The sequence below is a fragment of the Vidua macroura genome, chromosome 25 (genome assembly GCF_024509145.1).
Source record: "Vidua macroura isolate BioBank_ID:100142 chromosome 25, ASM2450914v1, whole genome shotgun sequence".
NCBI classification, from domain to species: Eukaryota; Metazoa; Chordata; class Aves; order Passeriformes; family Viduidae; genus Vidua; species Vidua macroura.
In genome coordinates, this window is record NC_071595.1 from 265,593 (window position 1) to 292,280 (window position 26,688).

At 50.5% G+C, this 26,688-nt stretch overlaps 1 protein-coding gene across 1 annotated transcript in view; it reads left to right on the forward strand.

Annotated features, from left to right (window-relative positions):
- The first annotated feature begins 317 nt into the window (after positions 1–317).
- The window catches only part of GRIK3 (glutamate ionotropic receptor kainate type subunit 3), a 104,255-nt gene continuing 77,884 nt past the window's right edge, over positions 318–26,688 (forward strand). Inside the window, exon 1 of the mRNA XM_053998621.1 lies at positions 318–580. Within this exon, the coding sequence (XP_053854596.1) occupies positions 466–580 (115 nt within the window). The 5' untranslated portion in view covers positions 318–465. The remainder of the gene's footprint in view (positions 581–26,688) is intronic.

Genomic DNA, 26,688 nt, shown 5'->3' on the forward strand with positions numbered 1-26,688 from the left:
CTGCCCTCTTCCCGGGGGAGCGGGCGGGTGCCGGTGCGTGCCGGGGTGTCAGCGGTGTGTCAGTGTGTCGGGGTGTGTGTCGGGGTGTGTGTCAGGGGGTGTGAGCGTGTCAGTGTGTGCACGCTCCACTCCGGGGCTTTGCGCGAGCCGCGCATCAGCGGTAGGAGGGGACAGAGCCGCTCCTGGGGCGCACCGGCAGCCCCGGCTCCGCAGGTGCCGCCCGACCGGCACCGGCACCGCACGGCTCGGTCCGGAGCGGAAGGGCTCGGCTCGGCACGGCGCGGAAGGGAGCGGCCGGAGCTGTGGCTGCCGCGGGACGGGCCGGCGCGGCCGCTCTAAGATGTGCCATGAGCCGCCCGGCCCCGGCGCCGAGCGGCCGCTCCGCCTGAGCCCCGGGCAGCAGCCGCCCGCGTCCTCGCTGCCCCTGGGGCCGTAGGGCCGCGCCGGCCCGCGCCCTCCCTAACGATGCCCCATCTCTGGCCGGCGCTTCGCCGCGTCCTCTGGGAATACTGGGCAGCGCTCCTGGTCGGCGGCTTCTGGGGACAGAGCTCGCACGGGATGCCGCATGTCATCCGGATCGGTAAGGGCCGGCGGCGGCGGCGGGAGAACTTCGGGGCCGGGACGGAGAACGCGCTGCCCGGGGCCGGGGCGGGGGATGCGGTACCCGGGGCTGCGGGATGCGCTGTCCGATGCCGGGGCGGAGGCTTCTCCGGCGAAGGATGCCCTGGCCGGGGCTGGGGACGTTGTGCCTGGTGCCGGGGCGGAAGGTGCCGGCGGCGTGGCGAGGCGGGATCTGTGTCCCGGAACGGAGCGGGCAGCGCTCTCGGTGCGAGCAGCCGCCCCGGACGAGGAGGGTGCTGGGCACCTTGCGAAGAGCAGAGGAGAGTGCTGTCCCTCTGGAGAGCGGGGTGCTGATTCCCCGGGGAAGGGGAACGCTTTGCTCCCGGAGAGGACGAATGCTTTGCCTCTGGAGAGGGAGGATGCTGAGCCCCCAAAGACGGGGGATGCCGAGCACCCAGAGAGGGGGGATGATGATTCCCTGGAGAAGGAAGATTTTTGCTCACAGAGATGGGGGATGCCGAGTCCCTGGAGAGGGGGGATGCGGAGCTTGTGACGAGGAGGGCTGCGGTACCCGGTGCGAGGAGGGCTGTTGAGCCTGCGGCAATGGGGTGCTGTGCAGAGGTGCTTTGACCCAGGGCTGGATGTGCCCAGCACAAGGGACAGACAGCCCCGGGGGCCCCGCGGCACCGAGTCCCGCTGCCTGGAGGATGCCAGTGGGCTGGCTCCGTTGCAGCTGCTGCTGAGGACCAGGCGTGTTTCATTAAATTGCTGAGGTTCTGGGGAAAATTAATTTTTAATAATGTTACATAAAGTAATTGCACAGATAACATCCTGGGAATGAGTCTGCGATCTTTCTTTTTCTAATTAAACGAGATACTTGTTTTAATCGTGTCATGTAAAGAACGGTGCTGATTTCTGTTACATCCCATGCACTTTGCCATTGGTACACATTCCCAGGGATTTGCTGTCTGCCCACTAAAAATTACAAGGACAGGTTTACCTGCCTTTTGAGGGTTCAAATTTTAACTTAGAGAAACCAGTGAAAACTGAATAGATTTGTGAATAATTTTAACTGGGAATAAAAAAAGGGTCTTACTTATGCCAGTGCCACTGCACAGTAGCGATGTGAAAGCCAGAAAGAAAAATGCTGGTCCTGAGGGACAGGTGCTTTTTGAAGTGGAACACTGTCATCTCCAGCATGGTTTGAAGTGGCTGCATGGCCCAGATCATCTCATGGACAAGGGCTTGATTCCTGCAGGGTGAGCATCTGGTCTCCCCCAGACTTCTGTGAATGGGGCGCTCCAGGCAGATGTTATCCCGTGCACATTGTAGTGCCAGAAATATTGGTGGAAAAGGTTAATGGATCTGCCTCCGGGCCCGGGGCCCTGGCGGCTGGTGAACTTTCACCAGGGCCAAGCTGTTTAGTATGCTCAGCCTCCGCCTGGAACAGCTGGAAATGTTTTGTGCCACACAAACCCACTCCCAGGAAGGCTCCGTCGCTGCTGACGGGGCGCGCTGGGCTTCGCCAGTCCCACTGCAGGAGCGGGGAGGAGGCGTCCTGCTGTGAGACCCCCCCCTCCATTTGTCACCAGCCTGTCCCCACCGAGAGCACCGCAATGCTGTGGCGGAGTTTCCCTCCCCGGCAGGTCCCAGGGTTCAGATCGCCTTTGGGACCGTGAACCGTGTGCAGGAGGGGCTGTGGCAGCTGGGCTGCCGGGCTGGCAGCTCCTCCTGCTTTCGGCTTGGCAGCAGCGGGGCTGATTCTTGGTGGCCAGAGCTGGCTGCTGCCAGGCTGGCGCTCCGAGGAGGCAGCGAGGGGCAGCTGCAGCTGGGGCAGATGCTCGCGGGGAACGGGCTGAGGCCGCTGGGGCTGGCGGTGCTGAGACTCCAGGGAACACTCGCCTGGCTCATGGGGATATTCAGGCTCAGGAGTATCCCTGGGGGCTCTGGGGAGATGTTTAGTCTCGACTCTCAGTGCATCCGTTGTCCTGGATGGACATCTAGAAAATGGATTTTCTAGGCTCAAAGCAATTGCACAAAAGGACAGAGGAGATTTCAATGCAGAGGCTGCTGCCAGCCCTTCACGAAAGCACTTGGGTCTGCTGCAGCTCTGCTCCCCTTCACCGGGCAGAGAGGGAGAGATGGAGGCAAGGAGGGAGAGATGGAGGCAGGCAGGGAGGGATGGAGGCAAAGGAGGGAGAGATGGAGGCAGGCAGGGAGGGATGGAGGCAGGCAAGGAGGGATGGAGGCAGGCGGGCAGGAAGGGAGGAAGGGTTGCCCACTGCAGGAGCACAGCTGTGCCACTGCCAGCACTGCCGTGCCTTCCACAGGAACGGTCTCGCTTTACCTGCTGAGAAATCCCACAACAGTCAGCCCCTTATCGAGCCACCTTCTTGATCAGTAAAGTAAGAAACTTAAAAGATCAGAAAAAGGCTTTAATTGGGGCTGCAGGGAGATGTGTGTTTACCTTCTCTCTCAGCTAAAACTGGCATCATTTTGTGACCTCTTTTTCAGCCCACTGGAAAACTGCAGCTTCTTACCCTGCATTAATTTGTGCAAAGCTGCCCTGGCTTTCAAGTAATTATTTTAATTATTAGGTTATGCCAAGAAGTGCAGAACACTTAAGTAACTATTGGTTTAGCACTGAAAATCAAACCAGAGAGAAAGCAGGTAACTTCTCAAAGCTCTCTTTTTTTCCCTGTGAAACTGACTATTAAAATAAATACAGGGAGAGATATCTAAGAAAGGGAAGAAAAAGCCAAAAGCACTCTTTCTTTCACCAGCAAAATATAAATATTTAATCTGCACATCTAAACATAATCTATACATGCACCCGTACAAAGAAAATCTGTGCCTTGTTACAGGATGGGGTTTTTTTAAGCACGAGTTTGTATCTGAAGCTTATTCAACAGCTGCTCGGTTATTACGCAATCTGTTAAATATTTGAAAACGCCGTATCAGAAAACACCATCCGAGTGCTCAATTCAGCTCCGAGTTGCTCTAGAACAGAGGCAGAAAAGGGTGGTGGTGTGAGGAGCTGCCCGTGGTGGTGTGAGGAGCTGCCCGTATTTACCTCGGTGAGGGATCCTGCGCTGCTGCCCGCCCTCACTGCGGCTCAGCTCCGGCACATCACACCTGGCACCAAGAGCTGCACGGAGCAGCTGAGCATTTGCAATATCGTGCCCCTCACAGCTCAGAGGAGTGACAGCGAGGTGGTTATGGTACCGTGGAGAGCCCATTTTTCTAACCTTGCACTCAGATTAAAAAGCAGCAGTAGCACCCTTCAAGGCACAGACAGAGCCTGATGCCATTTTGTAGAGCTGATGGCACCGTCCCCAACAAAGCAGGGCGGCTTGACTGGCATGGGTGGTGCAGGTGGAGCAGGACTGGCGGCTCCAGTAGACCCGTTTTCTTGCTGAAGCATGATCAGGAATTCCTCCGAGTGTTTCTTTTGAGGGATGATGTGTTAGTGAGATGCACGTGCGGATCAGATGCCAATGGGTTGAGATCAGTAAATTGTGAAGAACAGCCCCCCCCCCGGCACTGGGCAGGCAGCATGAGCTGGATTTGGGGGTTCCTGGTTGGGTTTGCACTCAGGTGCTGCTGAGAAGGTGACACCACGCTGCCCTGCTGCCATCATTGCCCTCGGCCACCCCACTCCTGCCAGGAGTGCCCCTGATGTGCCCCCCGGTGTGGGCAAGGCGCCAGGCAGGGTCCCAGCCCGCCGTGCCCCTGGGTCACCCCAAGCCCAGCTGTGTGCCCCTCTGCAGGAAGAGTGTGCCAGGCCAGGGAATGGGTTCATTTTCTTTGCTGCGTTTTAAAAGGCATCACCCCCACATCTGGGTCCTCACTTTGGTGCCAGGTTTTTTACTAAGGTTCTTTTCCTGCTGATATTTGTGGCAATAATCCCACCTCAAGCATGTCTGACAGTCCCACTCCTGTATCTCTGAAGTCTCTGTGAGCAGGATCAGTCTCCAGCAAAGCTTTTAAACAAACAACCCTGCATGAGGAATTTATCGGATTTTATTTCTTGTAGTGTCTTTCTAAGCTGTGTTTGCATAGAGAAGGGGTCAGAGCATTGATTGTTTGTATGATTTGCAAGTAACACAGAAAATACAATCAAATTGGAATCTGTGTGAGAAAAAATATCATTGATTATTGTACACAAATACATAGAAAACAAATTCTGTGGATAATTATCCTGCTCTGTGTGATTGGCTTTTCTGAGGCTTATTATGCCTGTCAGGAATTTTATTTTGAAACCACCTTCCCACACTCTGCAAATGAAGTTGTATTTTTAAAAATAAAGCAGAAACAGGCTTTTCCAGGCTGAAAAGGCAGCACCCAAGGGCTGGGAGCTGCACATCCATAGGGGACATGAACGCTGGAGTGGGAGCCCTCAGCAAGGCAGCTCCAGGGTTTTTCTGCTCAGCTCGTGCCTGGTGACCAGCGTGGCCAGTGTTCTTTGGGGAGGCTGGCAGGGGATGCACCAGGGTGGTTTTAAATCCCTTATTGCCTTTGTAGTTTCTCCTGCATTCCCTTGGGCATTTCTGTGGCCGTGCACCCACTGCTCAAGCATTTCATGGTTGATAAAGTTATTTCAGGTCATGAGACACTTTGTGTGTCAGATAACACATTCTGGTAATTTCAGCAGGATAGGAGGGCGGCAGTGTAAATTGTTTGGTGGTAAATGAATTCTGAATACATTTGAATAACAATGTTAACTCTTTATCGCAGAATAGTCTAATTATTTGATCTTGGCATTCTCTCGAGAACTTCATCCAGGAAATTAAGATCAAACCACATAGCAGAAAAGAATAGACTCTCATTTATCACGAGGCAGGAGAGACACCAAAGCAGACAGCTCCATGCTGGGCTGCTGCCTCGGGGCACTTGGGCACCCTCGAGCTCGAGGCAGCAGGGTGTGGGCACAGCTTGAGGGGTGAACGAGCCTTGGTGGGCTGGGTGTGCATGGAGAGAGGTGGCTGCACATCTCCTGACACCGGGACACCGTGAGACACACCGGGACACACAGACACACTCTGGGACACCGTGAGACACACCAGGACACCCTGGCACTCACCAGGACACCGTGACTTACACTGGGACACACTGACACACACTGGGACACAGCAAGACACTCCGGGACACCCTGACACACCGTGGGACACACAGACACACACTGGGACACAGTGACACACACTGGGACACACTGACACATACCAGGATACAGTGACACTCACCAGGACACACTGACACACCCCGGGACACAGTGACACTCACCAGGACAACCTGACACACCCTGGGACACAGTGACACTCACCAGGACACCCTGACACACACTGGGACACCCTGACACACGTGCCTGTGGCATGGCACCTCCTCTCGTGCTGGTTTTCTCACCAGCAGGTGCAAATCCGCCTCTATGACCCTGATCTCTGCATTTCGGGCGTTTTTATTCATGAAACCAAGCAGAGGCTGATGCCGTGAGGAGGTTCCTGTAAAGCCTGCCCGGTGCAGCTCCGCACGGAGCGACACCAATCTCATTCTGTCTCCGGCAGAGCTGGCTACCTTTTTCCCCGGGCAATGAAGCGCTCCTTGGGTACAGAGCAGCACTTCCAGGCAATTCGCGCTCCTGAAGGAAACCCAGCTCCCCCGCCTGTCGCGATATGCCGCGATATCCCCAGCCGGGCCCCGCATCGGCAGAGGGCACTGCCCCGCCGCGGCTCCCGCACCCTCCTCCGGAGCTGTGCCGGCAGAGCTGCGATGCTGGAGCCTCTCGTGGAGGAGACACCGTGTCAAATCCGCCCGGCGCGGTGTTTGTAGCCAGCATTAAGCCTCCTAATCCAGAGTAATGTGCGTCTCCACCAGTTTCGCCATCTCCTTCCCCTCCTCTGGGCTGCAGCTTTACCGTGATGCTGCCTGGGCGGCTTTTCCCTGGGCACAGCAGAGGACGGGCGTGGAAGCCTCTGTGAAAGGCAGACAGCGAGTTGGAAGCACCAGAGACGTGGGTGGGGGGGGGGGGGGGGGGGGTAGAGAGGAACCGAGGGCTGAACGAGAGATTGAGAACTGCTCCACGGCAGGAATAGCTGTGGAACAGGAGCGCTGTGCCCCTCAGAGAATCCAGCTCGGTTTGCCAGGCGGGGATTGTCGCAGTATGGGCCGGTGTAGAGGGGATTTAAATGGGATGGGGATTTGTGCACTGATACATCGATTCGTGTTACCAACAGTGAAAACAGGGATGATGTGCTGCTATTTACCACTCGTAATAAAGAATAAAATAGATGCAGGTCCTTAGCACAAGCAAGAGCTCTTAAAGCAGGTGGAGGGCTCAGCTCATTGCTTTGTCATTGCTCCTGCACCAGCTTTTCTTTGTGGTTGCATTTGTTAACCCCTTCTGCCTCCTCTCACCCCCCCCTTTGCTGTGCTGCCCCTGGGGAACCCACAGCTTCACTGCTCAGGTTTGCACTGTGAGACTTTCACCCCACCAGCATTACCTGGGTCCTTGTGCTTTAAATCTGCAGCGAGACACTGAGCATGAATACACAAATACGGATGTGACTGCTCTGTTATTTCTGGCAGGGAAGATCATCAGAAAAACGTGGTTCAGCTGCAAACGGCTGAGAGCGTGGGGTACCCCTGCGTCAGAGGCAACCCCAGAGCTGCTCTGAGCTTCCCCCACACTGCTCAGCTCTGCAGCACTGGCAGGAAGAGAGCGAAGCAGACACCAGCCTTGGGCACCACACAGTATCTGTATTATTTAATACTTTAGTCCAGGAACCTCATTAAACTTCAGCTTTTTTTGCTGTGCCCCAGCACTCCCCTGTGGGGGGTCAGATTCAGAGAATTAAAATCAGAAGTGGGAAGTAGTAAGGGAACAACTGGCACATTCTGTATCAGCTCGTTGCGCCTGGGACATTCAGCACAGCAGTGTGACCTGGAAAGCAGCAGGAAGGACTGGGCTTCCAAAGGCATGGACCATGTGGGTAGGCTTGGAGAAGTTTTTAAGCAGACAAATAAACCAAAGGCACAAAACAAAGACTTAAAATTACATAAGTGTTCAGATCAATTCTTGAATTTGGGCCTTGCACTTTGCTCATTGCTCTGGAAACTGAGCACTGGAGATCCCGTCTAAGGGGTACCCAGCTCCCTGGGGATTGGAGCGCTCAGTGTTACACAAACTTTTGGGACAGATCCCAATTTATCCTTGGCACCTGCAAGCAGCAGCTTCAGGAGCACCAGCTGGGTGGAAATGGTGGTTCCTACCTCCAGTAAGGACTGGGATGAGGCCACTGACTGCCCTGGCAGAGGCCACTCCTTAGCTGGCAATGACATCTGTTGGCTATGGCACATCCTTCATGCCCACTGGGGACTTGGAGGTGAACAGATCAGATCTCTGAACTCACCAGCTCCCAGGTGAGTAGGAACCTACGTCATTCCTAAAATAACAGAGCTGGTACTGCAGAACCCAAACTTGATTAGAGCCGTGGAAGTGTACGGGGAAAGAACCAGCGTCGCCGTGGGCGGCTTCCCCCCACTCTAATGAATAGACGGCTGTCAGCTCGCACTTTTCTCCAGGGTGAAACAGTAAATAAAATCTGGTAGAACCCACAAATTTAGCTGAGTTACAGCTGTCTATGGGGACTGAAGTGTTAGACTTGTTGGTTAGTTTTGCAGTGAATTCAAAGTGCTCTGAGGGAGGTCACCGCAGTGATTTTAAATTCCACCCCCTGTGAGACACCATGCCTGCCTGGGTGCATGGGCTGAGGGGGCTTGTTCCTGGCTGCAGCAGAAGTTTTGTGTTGGGAACAGGGTGGATTTTGTTCTGAATGGAACAAACAGCCACAGCACCTGCTCAGCAGAGGAGACAAGGCTGGATGTCACAGAATCTCAGAATGCTTTGGGTTGGAAGTGACGTCAAAGCTCAGCTCATTCCACCACCCCTGCCACGGGCAAGGACACCTTCCACTGTCCCACTTGGTTGCTCCAAGCCCTGTCCAACCTGGCCTTGGACACTTCCAGGGATGGACATGATGTACCCCTTGGGCTCTGTCAGACCACCCTGCCCGCTGCTGGCACAAAGAACAACCCCTCAGCCATGCCAGGGAGGTTCCCTCCCTACGGGGCCTTGGGGCAGACACCAGTCCTTTAGCACGGCAGAACTCCAAGATGATATTCTTTTGTCGGATGTGCAGCAAAAGGTGCATCATGATTAACCTTAAAAGCTTAAGCTTTTTCTTTGCCTGTGCGAGACAGATTTATAATATTTTCCCTTTCTTTTTTAACACTGGATTCTTAGTGCAGACAGTGATTTATTGAACAATCAATTTCCTTATCTACGTAACACATTCAGGTGATCCATCAATGCCAGATAATCAATCCAGCTCGGGATTTTAAGTGTATATATGTATACTTGTATATATATTTTCCTCCTGTACTCTTGTCAGGCCAAGTAATGTCTCCCTTTCTTTGCTCCTTTCCCAGTGACTTCTGTTTATGGTGTGTAAAAGAAACCCCCCGACATTATATTACACCTTGTAAGTTTTACGGTACTTGAGAGGTTTATGTGCTATGAATGTAAAGGGCAATGCAATAACGCAAAGGGCAGTGAGACATTTTTAAGCGCAGAAGGATATACACAGAGCTGAGGAGATAAATCTGGGTGGATAATCGTCCCACTGTGTCTCTCCTATTTATGAGAGGAAAAGACATTCACTGCAAATCATGCTTCAGGTCACTCGTGCCCTGGTCTCTGCTCTGTGCTGAATTATTGGCTGCTTTAACTGCTCTTAATCTGCTTTGGGATCTCTGCCCTGGTATGGAGCCGTGTCTGGGCTCAGCAGAGGGGGCTCAGCCCAGGTGAGATGTGATTCCCCGTGGCTGGGGCGGTACATTGGTGCGGTGCAGCTCAAGGACTGGGGTACGTGCAATTTGATGTGTCTGTCCTCTGTGAGTTGGGAAAGGGCTGAGCTCGGGAATGAACCGTAGGAGGAAGTAAGAGGAGTCACAGCTGCCAAGTCTGGAGCTTATGGGTGGTTTAGCTGGGAAAGAGGAGCCTGGGTTCAGCCTCCCACAGTCTGGGTGTTTGGGCTGGGGTTTGGGCTGGGCAGGAAACTCTTCTGAGACTAGGTCTGGGAACTTCAGCAAACACTCTTCCTACAGGAGAGTGACTTCTTGGGGGCATTCAGATTTCTGAAACAATCAAGCCATGAATCCCTCTCAAATGTGAATATTCAGAATTCAGCATTTGCAATTAGCAGCAGAATTGGAGACAAAATGCCATTACTTTCAGAGGTCAAGATAAGTTGTATACAGAGGTCACTGTTCCATGTGCTTAATTCAAAATCCAATTTGTTTTTTGGGCTTACGATGGAAGAAACGCTGATGATTTTGTTATTGCCACATGTTAGGTACTTTCTGTGCAGAAAAAGATTTTGCCTTAATTACTTTCTGTTTTAACTGTCTGGCACAGAGATGGGATTTTCCTGATTTGAACCATCTCATCAAAAGTTGAGAACTTAACTGAGACTGAAAACCTCGTGGTGTGGCAGAGCCCCATGCAGTTCCCAGGAGTAGGAGCTGGTGGTTGGTGTCCTGCTTCCCATGGTGACAGCAGCTCTTCAGAATGTCCGTGGAATGGGAGGAGGGGAGAAGAAGCTGCAGGAGAACCCTCTGAATCCATGTCCCTCCCATCCAAACAGTGCAGAGCCCAGCACCTCCTGCAGCTCCAGGTGCCATTTGTTTCAGCAGTAATGCCATTACCATTTTAAGCTGAACCAGGGACCTGTAAAAAGGGTGTTCTTGGTTTAAATCTCTGGTCTATAAAATCTTAAGGACCTGCTCTTTCTTTATAGGGAAAGAAAACCATTTTCTTCCTCATTTTATGCACTTTTCTTCTTGTGAATTTTTATTTCTGCAAAAGCAGTTTTTGTCATCCTTGCTCAGACAAAATTCAAAGCGAGACCCTGGATGTTTTGCTTCAGGGTGGCATCTCAGCTTGGCTCATAATATCTGAATGGAAATAGGATCTGCAGTTTTCTTTCCTATTCATCTACATCCCAGCAAAAGCGTTGTCCAGAACGGGTGTTGCAAAATCCTAGATGAAGCTGATAATATTTTTTAAAATGTAGGGTTTGTCCTTGCACAGTTTACCAAATTTCCTTTATGTTAAAGTTGCAAATGAAGTGTTGAATACAAGAAATGCTCAGTCCTTTGAGCAGCTACCTTCTACCCTGTGGTGTATTCCAATAGTCAGAACTGACTTTGGATGTGTGCACATCTATTTATAAAGGATCAGTAAATAAAACAGTTAGAACCACCTTAACTTAATTTTCTTAGACATTAATGCAGTGGTTTCTACTTGGAGTGGTTTTCTTTTCTGCAGTGTAACTTCATCTATGAAATGTGGCAATTTCCATTGCTAGATCCATTCTCCCTCCATTGCTGAAGGGAGAGCAGTGGCACACAGCACCCAAAATCCAGCCTGAGCTGCAGATCCCCCTCTTTACACTTTGGATTTGCATTTACTTTAGCATTTTTCGGAGGCAATTCTCACCTAATTGACTGTCACTCCCTTTCCTTCTCTTACTCCAAGGATCTCTCACACACACACTTGGTGCCCCTGACACAGCCTCTCCCTCTTGTGACTTTCATCTCAGATGCTGAACTCCCCTCCTCATCCCCGGGGCTCTAAAGTGGAGGGAAGAGATGAACACAGCTGAAATCCTGAACAAGCTGTACTTCCTGGTATTTTAAGAAAATGCTGAATTTTAAGAAAATTCAGAGTTTCCTCAGCAGCTGGATGGGATTTTCACTTACCCACAGTGCTTGGGAACAGAACCCCCAGAATGTTCCTGGCTTCCTAAAGATCCTGTGAGGTGCCAGCAGCCTGGGTGACAGCACTGGTGACACTCTGAGCACCCACACTGACCCCACCACCACATGGACATGAGCTAAAGGGAAGTTTCCCCCCAGCCTGGTGACCATGGATATTTAGTGCTGGCCAGGACCTGGTCTCTATATTCTGTGTTATTAAGGTCATTCTATGTGGTTACACGACTCTTTGTGCTTTGTGAATGTTTGTGGGGAAACCAATTTCCATATGAATTATGGAAGTTGATACCAACAGGGCTGTAATTCGTAAATTGTTCTGACAGCAACATTTTGTAACAGAACACAGAGAAACCAGGGTAATAAAGCTTGCCATTAAGGGAGTGGACTTGTGAGTCCTAGAAAGAAATCTTGTCCAAGGATTATTTATGATCATTGCACACCAAAATGTGTTTTTGCATTTTTATTGCTGGCAAATTACTTGTAAACCCACCAGGGAGCTAATGATTTTTCCTCTGAGGCCATGCAACTTCGTTTTGGTTTATATATATCCATTTCTGCCACCAGTTAAACTGTCACTTTTGATCTAGATTAACAAGAATTATTTCAAAATGGCCTGGGTGTTAAAGGGTTAACTGTTCTTTGACTCCAGCTGACAAAATCTACAGGACAGTGATTCCAAAGGAGAATGGTGGTGCCTGGGCAGGTTTTCCCTGGATCACTGTGATGGTGCTAACCACCTCTAATGGGGACAACGGATTATTTATGTTCTTCTGCAGCTTCTCATTAATTTTTCAGAGCACTTGCTTGAAGAGTTCCGACTTCCTGGTTCCTTCATTAGTGTTACCTGCTCAACAGCGTGCAGCAGTGGAGGTGACACTTCTGAAAGGAGCATTTCTGCTTTACAGGGGAGAACAGGAGCAGGAAGCTCTGGACGAGAAGCTGGGAGCAGGGGCAAGGTTTTAGTGAGGTTTTATCCTCCCTAGCGGGGCTGGCTGGTGCAGGGGCTCAGTGGCCCGAGCCTGCTCAATGGCTCCCATCACCCAGGGCTGGTTGCCCGTGCTGAGCCACCCTGGAGCCCTCCAGGGCAGTGCAGCTGTCCCAGTCCCAGCACACGGTGGCTTTTCCAGCATCACTGAGGGATCCCTGTGCCAGAGCCTGCGGTGCAGCCATCGCTGCTCCTGCTCCCCCCCTGTCAGCCAGGCTGAGTCCAGCTATGCCCCCATTGTGTCCTGTCCCCCAAACGCCCCTTGTTGTGTCCTGTCCCCCAAATGCCACCGGGGCCTCTGTGCCACTTTACAGGACAGCAGCTTTTACCCACTCGCTCCTAGGGATGCTCCAGTCACTGACAGTGGGAACACCCCAGCTGCAGGGAGCAGCAGGGAGCTCAAGATCAGCCTTACAAAGGTTAAGGGAGCACTAAATTACTCCTTGCCATGGCTCACAGGGAGATGACACCGCTTTTTTTTGTGATGTTCAACCTTGGACAGACTTTCCTGGTTCAACAGAGGCAAGAGCTGCCTCCAGGGATCACTCAGTGGTGCCCACCCACTGTTGTCAGTCCAGCTGGCATCCCCTGGGCACAAGTAGCAAATGGATGGAGATGCTTGGGGTCATGGGACATTTGTACATTCATTACCAAAATCAGTAATGACTAATTGCATTTTTGATCGTAACAGAGTGTTTTGTTAGAGCCACATTTCCTTTATGGATTTTCAAAGCCTTATTTTTAAAGAAATTGGTTTTGATCTGTTGTTGGCTTCTGTTCTCCTCTATTACAGACTCCCTGCCTGGCTTTGAACAAATGACTTTGCTCTTCTGCGCCTTAATTCTGTACTTGTAAAATAGGGCTGAGCACACTACCAGCTCCTCTGGGCTGTGGGAATGGGAAGGGTTTAAAGCCTGCAGATGTCAGTAGCCGAGCTTGCCACACCCAGCAGGATCTTTGAGGCAGAACAAACAGATATGAGCAGGCACAACCCTATTACCAGTGAAATACTGAGATTATAACCTGGGACTCTCTGACTGGAGCAATTCTGGAAAAAAAAAAAAAAAGAGACTATCCTAAATACACTTAACTGCTTATTTAATGTAGATTTAAAAAGTTATTTATCGAAATTTAGCAACTGTTTACTCAATGCGGTACTGGAAAGCCTTTAAAACATACTCTTAATAATCCCTTTGTATTTAACTAATGTACAATAGCGTGTGCTATTACATTGCAATTACATCCTATTTGAGACACTTAATTAAAAGGGAGGCTGTAATGAGCTCCCAATTGTTTGGCTCCTCAGCCAGACCCACACGATGGAGGATTCTGCTTGTCAGCCAAGCATATCCTGGAATGGCACAATGGCAGCATGGAGCTGGTCCGTGTGGGGCTGGGTCTGTGTGGGGCTGGTCCATGTGGGGCTGGGTCTGAATGGGGCTGGGTCCATTTGGGGCTGGGTCCATGTGGGGCTGGGTCCATGTGGGACTGATCCATTTGGGGCTGGGTCTGAATGGGGCTGGGTCCATGTGGGGCTGGGTCCGTTTGGGGCTGGGTGTGTGGGGCTGGATCAGCAGGGTCATGACCCCACAGGGCTCTCAGGCCCTGGGGATTGCTCCCACTCCATATGGGATGGCTTCAATCTTCTCCTCCTCTCTGGGAGAGAGGTTGGACCATGGGTACTTTCTGCTTCTGGATTCCAGAGCTCCCTAGGGCTGGAATGTCACAGGTGGCCTTCAGAAGCAGCTGCCCACCCCAGCAGCTCTGGCTTCATCACTGCCATGGGGATCAGCAGCAGGGCCTCCCCTGCAGGAGCCACCTCCAGTTTTGGCCACAAGTTCTGATGTGGAAGGGCAGCCTTGGAAGGTGCACCAAGGCCAGAATGCTGCGTGATGTTCGTGGGAAGCTTAGAACCCTGCTCTGCCGCCTCCCTACTGGGTGCCTGAGCAGCACGTGGTGTGCCCTGCTCTGCCCTGGCCTCTCCCACAGCTGGGACCCACAAACCTGGCACACAGTGCCCTGCTGGTATGGTTACCCTGCCCCATGCCAGGCTGCCACGGACAGGCTCCGTGCAAGAGCTCTCAGACATCTGTCTGCAGCCAGCTGCTTGCCAATCCCACCAAGTGGCTGCTCTGCTTCTCTCAAGTAAAAAATAATAATCCAAGCCCCCCTTTAATTCAAGCCAGTTTGAAATCAGAATTGACAACAGCTTTGTGATCGCTCCATGGCGGGATATGAAGTTAATTTGTATAAGTGATTCTTTTCCTTTCAATTTATCAGCCTGAGATTCAAAACTGAGGAACACAGGGACCCCATGAGGCATGCCTGAATCTTTCAGGAGTGGAGCTTGTTGATTCAAGTGCTTAAATATAGCTCTTAATTGTGTGGCTGATCCTACAGTGCAGTGCAAGGAAGGCAGGATAAGAGATCCTTCTGCTCCCTGGGTCACTGTCCAGGCCCTCACTGCAGCCCCCCAGAGTGAACCAAACCCTTCTCCTACAGAGAACTGACAGAGCAAGTACAGAGGGATCTGTGTGCAGCAGCTCTTTGGGTTTTGCAGGGGATTTCGAGGTCAGCCCAGGTTTATGAGCTGCCCGTGAACCCAGTGCACAGTGTCTCATAAAAATCCCGTTTCCCCTTCTTGTTGGATTAAGTTTGTGGTTTTTTTTTTTTATTTAGAGATCGGGTAATTGAGAGGTGTTTTTCACCTCTCTACATTCTCTACAAATCCATTTCCCACACCCTCTCAGCTCTGCAGTTGTATTTTGTTTGCAGTCTAAATCTAATAAGAGGATCAACGGAGGTTTTGGCAGGGAATGGTCCCAGTCCTGGGAGTGGTGACTGATGCAGCCACACGTCAGAAATCCAGGACAGCAGCCCTTCCCTCCCAGGCATGGGCCAGAGAAGGTTGTTCCCTGGCATTTTGGTTAGGAAAGGAAGGATGCTTCAAAGTGAAAGGGAAACAGAAACCTCCAGGTGTTTTTTGTTGTTCCAACTGCTTTAAAATGATGTTTAGATTTCACGTATCAGCAATTACATGCACTTGGGTGGTATTTAATGCCAGCCACTGATGGATGCTCTATAATCCTATAGCGAGAGAGCACGTTTGTTTTCTGAGGCTAACTGCATACAATCTGTTATTGTGTGATGTTGAATACTTTGAGGGTTGGTGCCTTTCAGTGTTGAGCATAAAAGCCAGGCCTCCCTGACAATAACCTCCATTAATCAGGCTTCCCCAGTCCACAAGCCTTGGAGACTGCCACGTCTGCTTTGTATGCCAAAGCTTGCCAGGATTCCAGAGTGAAAAACCTCCCACCGATCTCCCGCTCTTTCATTTCTTCTTTTTTTGGTTTAGACAGGAAAATAGCCTCCCAGTTCGGCTCCCACTGCTTTAGCTGCATCTCCACACGTTTCTTTAAACTAACCGACAGCTTATGGTGGGAAGGAGAAGCAGCTGCAACTTGCTGGGAGAGGGGGAACTTCACTTCCAGAGGATTCAGATCCTTTTGTTTTCCACAAGAGCTGTTGAGTGCTCAGAGCTTTAAAAAATATGGGCACTCATTCAGGCTCCTGAAACGTGAATTCAGGGGAGAGGTGTTCTGCAGGCTCTCCAGAGAGCTGGAAGCAGGAATGAAGATCCCCCAGAGCCCCACTGGCTGCTGTGCTTGGCTACACTTCCACAAACTCCCATGGGAAATGGAATTTTGGTGCTTCAGGTCAAGTTTTCATCACTGTTGGAGTCCTCAGCTGTGCTGTTTGAGATGTCCCAAACATATCCTCATAGTCCCCAACTCCTCTGAGTGGATGGGAATGACAGAAGGAGAGAACACAGCCTTAAGCTGCACCAAGGGAAGTTTAGGTTAGACATTGGGAAAAAATTCTTCACTGAAAAAGTGATTGGGAAATAGAATGGCCTGCCCAGGGAGGGGGGGAGTCACTCAGGAGGTGGCACTCAGTGCCGTGGTTTAGCTGATGAGGGGGTGTTAAGTCATGGGTTGGGCTAGGTGATATTAAAGGTCTTTTCCAACCGAGTTAATTCTGTGATTCTGTGTGCAGGACCACTCCAAAGTGAGCCTGCTTTTATTGAGGTGCTGAAGTTTGCCAGGGCTTTCAGGGTGGAACCACTTCAGGGCAGGGCCGGGCCAGGCTGGGCAGCAGCCGTGCACTGCAGGGAACAGGAACTCTGGGCAGGAGGAGCATGGCCACGGGGCTGGGGAAGGAGGTGTCAGTCACCGGCTGAGAAAGGGGGTTTGAGGAGAGCAGAGGGTGCTCCAAACACCGTCCTTTTCCTCTGGGGCAGCTCCAGTGGGGACGTGCAGGGTCCCTGCTTGGCCAGTGCAGCACAGTCAAAGCCACTGTGGTCACCCAGTGGCCAGATTCCCTCAGGGCAGGACAGGCCGTGGGTTTGTGGTGCTCCTTGGAGAGAAGGGCCCTCCACAATGGTTTAAAGCATGTTGGAAAAAGCCAGAACATGCAAGAAAAGCCAACCAAACCTGGACTGCAGCTGGACACGTTGGTGTCGAGCAGTGTGTAGCCTTGACCTCATCCAAGCTGTATTTTCCTCCTGAAGTCAGTCCCTGCCTGTCCTTGAGGGGCAGTTTCTCAATGCAGAAAAGACTCCTCTGAGCTGCCAGCCAAAATAAACCTAATTGTTGCATTGTGTCTGAGCAACTCTGAAAGTTGCCAGTAACAGCTATCTCAGACCATCACAATCAACATAATTTTGGTCTTAATTGCTAAGTATTGCTGTAGAAAGATTGGTTGTCTTTCTGCTCCAAGTCCTCGCAGTTGCTCTCCCAGGTTTCAAGATGCAGTGAAAGTTTTTGGGTTGGTTTTTCTTTTTTTTTCTTCACACTACGTTTCAAATGCTTCATTGTCAAACTGGTTAAAAGCCCTTATTTATAAAACGTGTGCGTCTCTTTCAGCTTAACTGAAAAGGCATTAAAATAACTGCAGCTGTGGAAAGAATAATTACAGCGAGATTTTGTCAAGGACTCTCTTGTCTGATGTTGCCATCTGTGACATGGTGAATGCAAAGATCATTTGAAACATAGGCGGTTAATGTAGAGAATAATTTCAGAGCTTTCGATATTTATGGTAAATTATTTAAGTTTATTGTTTGGTTTTATGGCCTCATTATTATGTGTCGTAAGGATCTCTGCTTTTTGTGTTGTTCTGCACTTCGATTTCCACTTTGTGAAGAAAAGAACCCTGCAGTAAAAGTAACACTTCACACATTTCAGAAATGTTTCAAGGAGACATCATACTAATCAGATTATTTTCATGCATCTCAATATCATCCTTGATGCCTTTTAAAAAAAATCTGCAGAGAAAGATCTTCTTCTTGACCAGGTGTTAATAGTCAGTCCTTCAGGCATGGGCAGTGACAGGGGCTGGTAAACATCACAGCGTTGCATTAATTTTCTCTTGTCTCTTAGAATATTATTTCTGAAACTCCCTCTGAGAGGACATTGCTGCATGATTTCCTTCAACAACCCCTGACCGGCCAAATTAGGAACAGACTGTCGCACTGGAAATGAGTAATTGGCTGCCAGAGACACAGAAAAGGGGACTTGGCTTCCCCCAGACTGGCTGCTCTGTACATGGGGCTCGTGCTGGAGCCAAGTTCGTGTGCTAATTAATCAAATGAGGGCATGGCCAGGCTGTGGGGCAGCTCCTGTGTGGGCACTGCCAGGCTCCCCACGCTCCTCCTGCTCCAGCTGGGTGTGTCCCATGTCACCTGCATGTCCTGCCCCACAGCAGGATGGGGAAAGCACCCCTGTGCGTGTTTCCCTCACGTGCCCAGGGTGCAGCTCCTCTGCTTGGCTCTGAGCAAGGTGTGAGCAGCTGGCTCCAGGGAGGGTCACCCCAGGAGGAGACTGATGGGCTGAGGGTTGAGGCCTTTCTGGGACTACTTAAAAACAGAAGCCAGACAAAACTAAGAGAATAAAAAGCAGTTCTATTTATTGAAGGGCCTTCAGGTACATTTTGGGCAGACAAAGCCCCCCAGGGGCTGCACAAAAAATGGATATCAGGTCACAGGTTTGCACACTTTTATAAGTTTGGGCCATTTGCATATTAGGGGTTCATCTTCCAACTACAGCTTCAGCTAATGAAGTCATTTACCCCAAGTTTGCTCCCCACAACTCACTTTTGTTTCCATCTCTCAGGGCCTGAGGCAGTGATTGCCAGGCCTGGAGAGGAATTGTGTCTGCCCAAAATGGGGAAGCAGCAGCTCACACTGCATATGGAGTTTGGAGTTGTACACTAAAGAACTGCAGGATTACAAATGGAAAATAGAAAAGCTAAAATCCTGAGGCATCAGGGTCACCCTGGGTACAGCACCCACTGAGCTGTTCCTCGCTGTGGCTGCTTGCTGCAAACCCCTCCAGCCTTACTGTGTAGTCCAGGGGATGGTGCTGCTTACAGAGGAGGAGGTTTGCTCCTGCTGGGCAATTTCATGTGGCTCCATCTGAAAACCATCTATCAGCACTTTCCTTGGAGGTGCTACACAGCACATCCTCAGTGGCACTGTGAAGCACAGTTAAGTGCCTCCACCAGCTTTCCCTGCTCCTGCAGCACTTCCACAAGCCCAAGGATAGCTGAGACAGCCCAGCAGAAGTATTTTGTCTGGTGTGAACTTTTCAGTGGAATTGGGATTGTGTTTCTGGCAGCTGAGGGCTGCAGCTCTGCTGTGTGGTGGCAGTCCTGGGCAGCTGTTTTGGAGGACGTGGAACAGACCTTGGGAGGGATCAGGAGCCACCTGTCTGCCCCTGCAGAAGAGTCTCTTCCCACCAGCCAGCCTTCTGCACCGGCTGTGCGTGCCCTCTGCAGCTGCTCAACATCTGCATCTCTGTCTGGCTCTGTCCATGCTGAGGAGGCAGTGGCAGCACAGCCTGAACAGCCAGAACTGCTCCACCTTCTCCGTGGGGCACAGCTGCTCCAGCCAGGAGCTCTGCCCTGCAGATACGTGTTTGTCTCCAGGAGATGGTTGTGGGCAGTTCTGGAAACCATCTGAGGGAGCTGAAATGCTGCAGGAGGTGGGAGGGGAAGGTCAGGAGCCCGCAGTGTGCAGATGTGCAGCAGCAAGTGTGCAGCAGGCTGGGCTTAGTGCAGCCAGCAGGGCAGAGGTGGCAAATCCAGTTTTGCCACAGCCCACATGCTGTGGGTTTACTACAAGGAGAACTAAATTGGGAACAAATGTGAAGGTCAGGGATTAGGAGAGAAGAAACCAGGTAACATTTCTTTTCCTATCTATAATACAGCCCTGGGGCAATTCCCTCCTTGCCCTCAGCCATCCAGGGGCACAGGAATCCCTCAGGAGGTCCTCCTGAACCTCACTTCCCACCTCAGGCTGTACAGGAGGCTTTGCCACATTTAGCTCAATCTTTCACATTTCTGTACCTAAAATTAGACATTGTGCTCCATCCCTGCACTCCCGGAGTTCCCAGCTCTAGGGAGGTCGATGTGCAAACGTCTGCAAGCACATGAAGAAATATTTAAAGAACAACATTTGCAGACCCCTGGAAGCCAGACACTGCCAGGTGTTCATTTAGAGGAAAAGTAAGTTTGTGTACGCAGGTGGTTTATGTTAGTTAGTAAATTTTGGTAATTTGTCTATCCCTGGTAACTTGCTTTGCAAAACAATACAGCTTATTTTGGAAACAAATGAAACAAATGGATTCAGAACTGTGCAGCTGATGAAACACAGGCAGGACAAAGCAGTTCCCCACTAGGGACTTTCCCTTCCCTCTGAGCAGTGATGGTGTCTAAGCAGTAGCATGTCAGAGAGAGAGAGTTCCCTGTCCAGCTCAGCCCCAGGTGGAGCAGGAACCTGGACCTGCAGGGCTCTCACCAGGCTGGGGGGTGCCAAAAAACACCAGTGGGGACAGGAAAACACTGGAGCTCCAAGGCAGCCTCACATACTGACTGCAGGAGCATCATCTTTGGGATTCCTGATTCCTCAAACACTGACTGTTTTAGTGGTGGGAATGTAAAGGCCCCAGAAATCTCTCCATGCAGTGACGTGCTCATCCAATTGGATTTCTCTTGCTCTGCATTGTTCAGGACATGTGAGGTGAAAGCCTTCTCCCTCTGCAAGTAGTTCTTTGGACAGATAGACACAGAAGCCAGGAGTCAGCTATGGTTCCTCACCCTGAAAGGCTCTTTCCTGCAGCCTCACAGTTTGTGTATGTAAGAAAACCCCTGTGCAGCGTTTGCTTTGGCCCTGAGGATGTGCAGCAGGAGGGACAAGGGCGAATGCAGGCATCAGGTGAAGCACATGGTCACAAGGAACAAGCCTCTGTCCAGCTCCTGCATGTGGGAAACAAGGTCAGAACCTTTCCTACACCCTCATTTTGCACCCTAAGCTGAGGTTTGTTCACTGCCCATGAGGTAGCACTGGCTGGTTTTGACACGATGCTGTTGACAGCTCTGAGAGGCAAAGCCTCTCTCCAGGATCCCAGAGCCTGGCCCCACGGGTCTCTGCCAGCAGCATCGACTCCCTTTGTCCATATGTTTCTTTCCCCTGTGCATAAAGGCACAGATGGCCAAGCCCTGGACACAGGCAGCCGAGGTTTGTGAGGGCACGTGTGTGCTGGGTGTGAATGCACACTTGTCTGAGCACAGCCCGAGCCTGTGCTCACTGCTACCACTGCAGCAGGAGCTACCCAAAGTGCCAGACCTGCTGCTGACCCACAGGGAATTTTTCAGCTCAGTCCAGCTGCAGTGGAAGGTGTTTGCAGAAATCTCTGTGCATGTAGCCAAGACTTATCTCACTCACCGAGGTCCTTGGACCTGAGGGACAGGTATGAGGAAAAAGCTTCTGCTCTGCCATTCCTGGCCGTGCCTACACCAGGTCTGCTGACAACAACACTGAAGGAAGTTAAAGATTTCAGGTACTTCTGTTCTCTCTGAGTGTGATGTTGTAGTTTGACACAATGGGAGCTGGTAGGGCAATGGGATCTGACAGCTCTGAAACAGCCCCTGAAATACCAACTGGCCAAAGTGAAGCTCTACACCACATCCATATTCAATGGCACAGTGGAACAGGGAGGTGCAGGAGGACATTTGTGCCCCTCGTGGGCTCCCACTCTGCCCAAGGACATTTACAGCAAGAGCACAGGGGATGAGCAGGGCAGTGCTGCCAAAACCAGGCATGGGCACGGGACTGTGCCACCTCTGCCTCCCTGCCCCAGCTGTGGACAGAATTCCTAATGCCACACCACAGTCAGGGAATCCATGCTAGAAGAAACCGGGGCTGCTGGCCCAGTTACCACCAAAAACAGGCAGGAGAAACCATGCACTTGCTTGTAAGCAAAGAGTCCTCGTGCTCTTTGGTTTCTTTTCCTCTGGCTCTCATACTTGTTAACTCAAATTAACATTCATAATGCAGAAGCCATTGGAATATGCCTTCCAGACTCACAGACATTCCTGTTATGGTCAGGATTAATCACAAGGGATAATTAGAGTATTAAATGAAATAATTATAACATTATGACTCTAATAACAAAATTCATGGATATTAGCTTCCGAGAAAAGACAAATAGAGGAACCAGAGAAGTTTTGATGGATGCCTCTAGCTGCATTTTTTTACTTTGCATTTTTGGTTTAAAACTCCCAAACATCTTCCACAGTGAGACAACTTCCCATAATCTGAAAGGCCAAGGTGGAGTTGGAGCCATGGGTCTGGTGGCAAGAGGGGCTCCTGCAGAATGTCCACAATGTTTGCAGCTGCAAAAAGCATCCCAGGACTGGGGAGTGGGGAGCACCCTGACTGCCCCTGCACCAAAAAGCCCCAGAGCTGAGCGTCCTGCAGGGGAGACAGAGCTGCTGGAATGGTGGAGCTGGTACCTACAGAGTGATTTGCTTTTGTGGCAGTGCCAGTGCTCCTGCTCTGCTCTCTGGGTCCACCACCTCCTGCCAGCTAGGAAATGCCTGGCAGGTCTGGCTGCAGCCAGGTCTGAGCCCAGCCAGCTCAGATCTGTGGGACACCAGGCTCTGGCAGCAGCTCCTGGCCCCAGGCATTAGTTCCTCTGAGAAAATGGAGATTTTTTCTGCCTCGAGGATGTGATTATTGTATCTGACAGAGCCCTGAGTGCAGCCAGGCTTAGCTTGTCCTACAGGACAGCTGCTGTTCCCCAGGGATCCAAACCCTGGTGGTCAGGGCTCCTCAGAGCCCAGGAGGTTTCTGGGGCACTAATGTATGCTCAGTCTCTCTCCTATATTCAGTGTCGTGCTACAGAGGAATAAATGAATTCATTAAAGAATTATGCAATTGCAAATGTTTAAAAATACCAAGTACGTACATTTCTGGGAGCCTACACAGCCCTGTGAGGGGCTGGATGGGGATTGGCACATGTTCTCAGGGAAGGGAATGGAATGGAAAGTGCTGCTGGGAATGCAAGCTCGGCTGCTCAGTGCTCTGCACACACTCAGCACAGGCAGGGTACTAAAAATGCAATGAAATCTAAAATACACAGACTAAACAATTTCGTCTTTCCAACCAGCAATATTAATTCTAGATAATAAATTGGGATTTTTATCATATTATCCCTGGATGATTTAGAGTACAGCCAGATTTATATTAATATTGAATATTTCCCCTCTCAGGCAACAAAAGAGAGAGTTCCTTTTGGTACCTGGAAGCAGTTCCCACGATCTGAGGAAAGAATCGTCTCAGTGTGAACTACTAATATGCCATATTCCATATATAACCCGGTATCTGCACTTGCAGTCTGCATATTCTAGTTGAAGTTTTAGTGTCACTCAGCTCCAAAAAGAGACAAGACCTGGGGAGCAGTTGCCCATCTGAGCATGCTGCACATGCCTGGGCTGCCATGGGCCACACACCCCATGTCCCTGCACACCCCTGCAAGAGCCTGAGCTTTGGACTGAGTCCCCTGCCTGAGGAATACATTACACCACTTTAATTCCAGAATTTCCTTGTGATATTAAAAGATAAGATTTTTTTTTTTTTTCGGAGTTCTGACAAAGCAGTCAAAATCCAGTTGCAAATGCTCTGCTGTTTATTGATAGCTCCATAATACAGGCGAGGTAGGATGCCAGACAGCTGCATTTCCTGGCATTTAAAAAGAATTCACTGTAATGTATTGTAATGCATTAGCATAATAATTGGTAAGCATTCGCAGATGAATAGTTTACTGACTGATAGATTTTGTACAGAAACTGTGAAGGTTACATGGAGGGTGAAAACATTTCACTGTGTCAATGAACATACTTAATTTTTCTGGAAGTGCTATTTAAATTGTGCGGCGCTGGGACATTAGCATAACAAAGACACAAGGCGCGAGTTTGTGCCGTAACAGGGAACACTGCCCTGCCGGGCTCCGGCAGGTGACCCGGGAGAGATGGGGCCCGGAGTCCTCCCAAGCCCGGCCACCGGAACGGGCAGGGGCGCGCCTGGAGCTGCGGCTCCTCCGCTCCTTGCTCTTCTCCCTCCCTTCCCTGTCCCTTGTCCCAGCCCCTTCTCCCTCCCTTCCCTGCCCTTCTTCCTCCTGTCCCTGCAGTTCTCCCTCCTGTCCTTGCCCTCCTCCCACGGGTCCCTGCTCTTCCTCCTGTCTCTGCCCTCCTCCCTCCTGTCCCAGCCCTTCTCTCTCTCTTCCCTGCCCTTCTCCTTCCTTCCCTGCCCTTTTCCCTCCTGTCCTTGCCCTTCTCCCTCCTGCCCCATCCCTTGTCGCTCCTGTCCCTGGCACGGGCCAGCTCCCCCTGCTTGCTCTGCTCTCCCGAGTGAGAGGGTTTGGATCCTCTGGTTCGCTCCAAGTCTGATGAGCAAACTGAGGGAGCGGGGGGAGCTCAGCCTGGAGAAGAAGAGTCTCAGGGGGAAACTTCTGGCTCTCTAAAAGCCCCTGGCAGGAGAGTGGGGCCAGGTGGGATCAGCCTCCTCTCCCAGGGGACAAGGACAGGATGAAAAAACAGCCTCAAGCTTCTCCAGGTCAGAGTCAGGCTGGGCATCAGGAAGAATTTCTTCATGGAAAGGGTGATCAAGTGTTGGAAGGGGCTGCCCAGAGAGATTTGAAGTCCCCATCCCTGGAGGTGTCCAAGGAATGACTGGAGGTGGCACTCAGTGCTCAGGGCTGGGTGACAAGGTGGGGATTGGGCACATCTTGGACTTGATGCTCTCGGAGAGCTTTTCCAACCTCAGTGATTCTGGGATTCTGTACTGGTATGTGTCAGTGGGCTGGGCAGTGTTCTGTGCTTGGAGACAACCCATGGTCCTGACCCTGGGGGTCACCACAGCTCCTGTCCTGTGTCCCCAGAGCCACCAACTCTTTGTTCTCCAGAGCTGAACTGTGGAGCCTTAGAGCAAGGCAGCTGCAGGACCAAACTGAGCAGGCAAAGTGGGCAGCACCAGGAGGGTTTGGGCTCAGGAGAAGAGGAAAGATGCAGAGAAGCAGCATTTAAATATGCATGAAGTGCCATGTGTGTGTGTGTGTGTGTGTCTGGGCTGCTCCTGTCAGGACACAGGTACAGGGACCTGCTAATGGACAGAACCTCATCTCACACTGGGACATCTTGAAAGACATGTACTAACTCCCAAGTTTTCTCTGGGTATTCTGAGGTCTTGGGCATGAACAGACATCACCTCGGTCCCCTGGAGAAATGCACATTTCTGAATAATTCACAGCCTTTGGCTGCTGCCTCAGTCTCCTCCCTGTTGTACCACAGACTATCACAATTACCTCAGAGAAAACCAAAAAGCCAATTGGAAGGTACAGAACTGATTTTTTTTGGACATAAAGTTCATGGAAAGCATTTAAAATTAGATTTTCACTAGCCATTATATATGTTAATCCCACTGTCATCTAGAATAAATTGGTGAGAACAGATGTGAGGAGGAATGAGATATTCCAGCATGGGAGAAGACAAAGATTTCATCTCCACTGGCACCAGGCGGTGGGAGATCAGACACAGACAGACCTTGCCTGCTGGGGGATCCCAAACTGTTTTACCACAAAGTTAATGTTCATCTCCAGAACAGGAATATGGGATTTTCTTAAAATTAAAGGAGCTTTTTGTCCAGGTGATAAACCCAAAAAATCTTCTTCATCATAACCATCTGACCTGTAGTTTCTACCAGAAACAAACAGATTTTAAGTGTTTTAGGATTTCATCTGAAAGCCTAGTGGACAGGTACAGTTGCACAGGTACCTTATGAACTGTGGTACAGTTCAGTTAATTTCTTCCAGAAATGATGGAAGGACGAATCAAACATTATTTATAGGGATCTTTTATCTTAACATTTGTGATTTTCATTTCTCCTCCCTGGGAAGTTCCTGTGGCATAAGGGAGGAAGCTGCAAACAGGATTTGTACTTAACTTCAATATTTGTCATCAACAAGACGCCCTTCTGTAGATTTTTAAAACCACCTTAAACATGAAACTCATGGGGTATAAATAATGGATTAAGAAAATCTTGCTAGAGGTAAGAATATGCAATTGCTGGAAGAGGTTCCTTATTTAAGAACAGGAGTATTTAGGATTTTGGGGAAAGAAAGCCCCTGATGAGGAGTCCACAGACAGACAGACAGCTTCATCCCAACCAGACCCTTCCATGTCTTCCCTTGAAAAAGGCACATTAAACAATTAAACAACTCTTCCTCCTGGAATTTTAACTGTGAATCTTCTTCTTGATGAGCTGTACACAAACATGACCCGTTCGACTCCCTAACTGGAAATAAGGAAATGGAAATGCAGTTTATAGTAACAGATTTCTTCTGACTTTACAGCTGCAATGTGTTTCATTAACACTTCTGCAGCAATTTGCACTATTAGGGACACATTTGCTTCCAGCAAGACGAGGGAAAATGTCCTACAGTGGAGTGTAAGGATGGTGTCACCAGCCACTGCCTCCCACGGGCTGCAGTGGGCCTGGGGAGCCGGGGTTGGGATCTCTTGGCAGACACTGGCTCCCTCTGATGCCTCAGGATTTCAGCTTTTCTATTTTCCATCTATTTGTAACCCTGCAGTTCTTTAGTGCACAACTCCAAACTCCATATGCAGTGTGAGCTGCTGCTTCCCCATTTTGGGCAGACACAACAATTCCTCTCCAGGCCTGGCAATCAAGGACACCTCACTGCCTCAGGCCCTGAGAGATGGAAACAAAAGTGAGTTGAGGGGGAGCAAACTTGGGGTAAATGACTTCATTAGCTGAAGCTGTAATTGGAAGATGAACCCCCAATATGCAAATGGACCAAACTTATAAAAGTGTTAAAATCTGTGACCTGACATCCATTTTGGGTGTAGCCCCTTGGGCTGCCTGAAATGTACCTGAAGGCCCTTCAATAAAT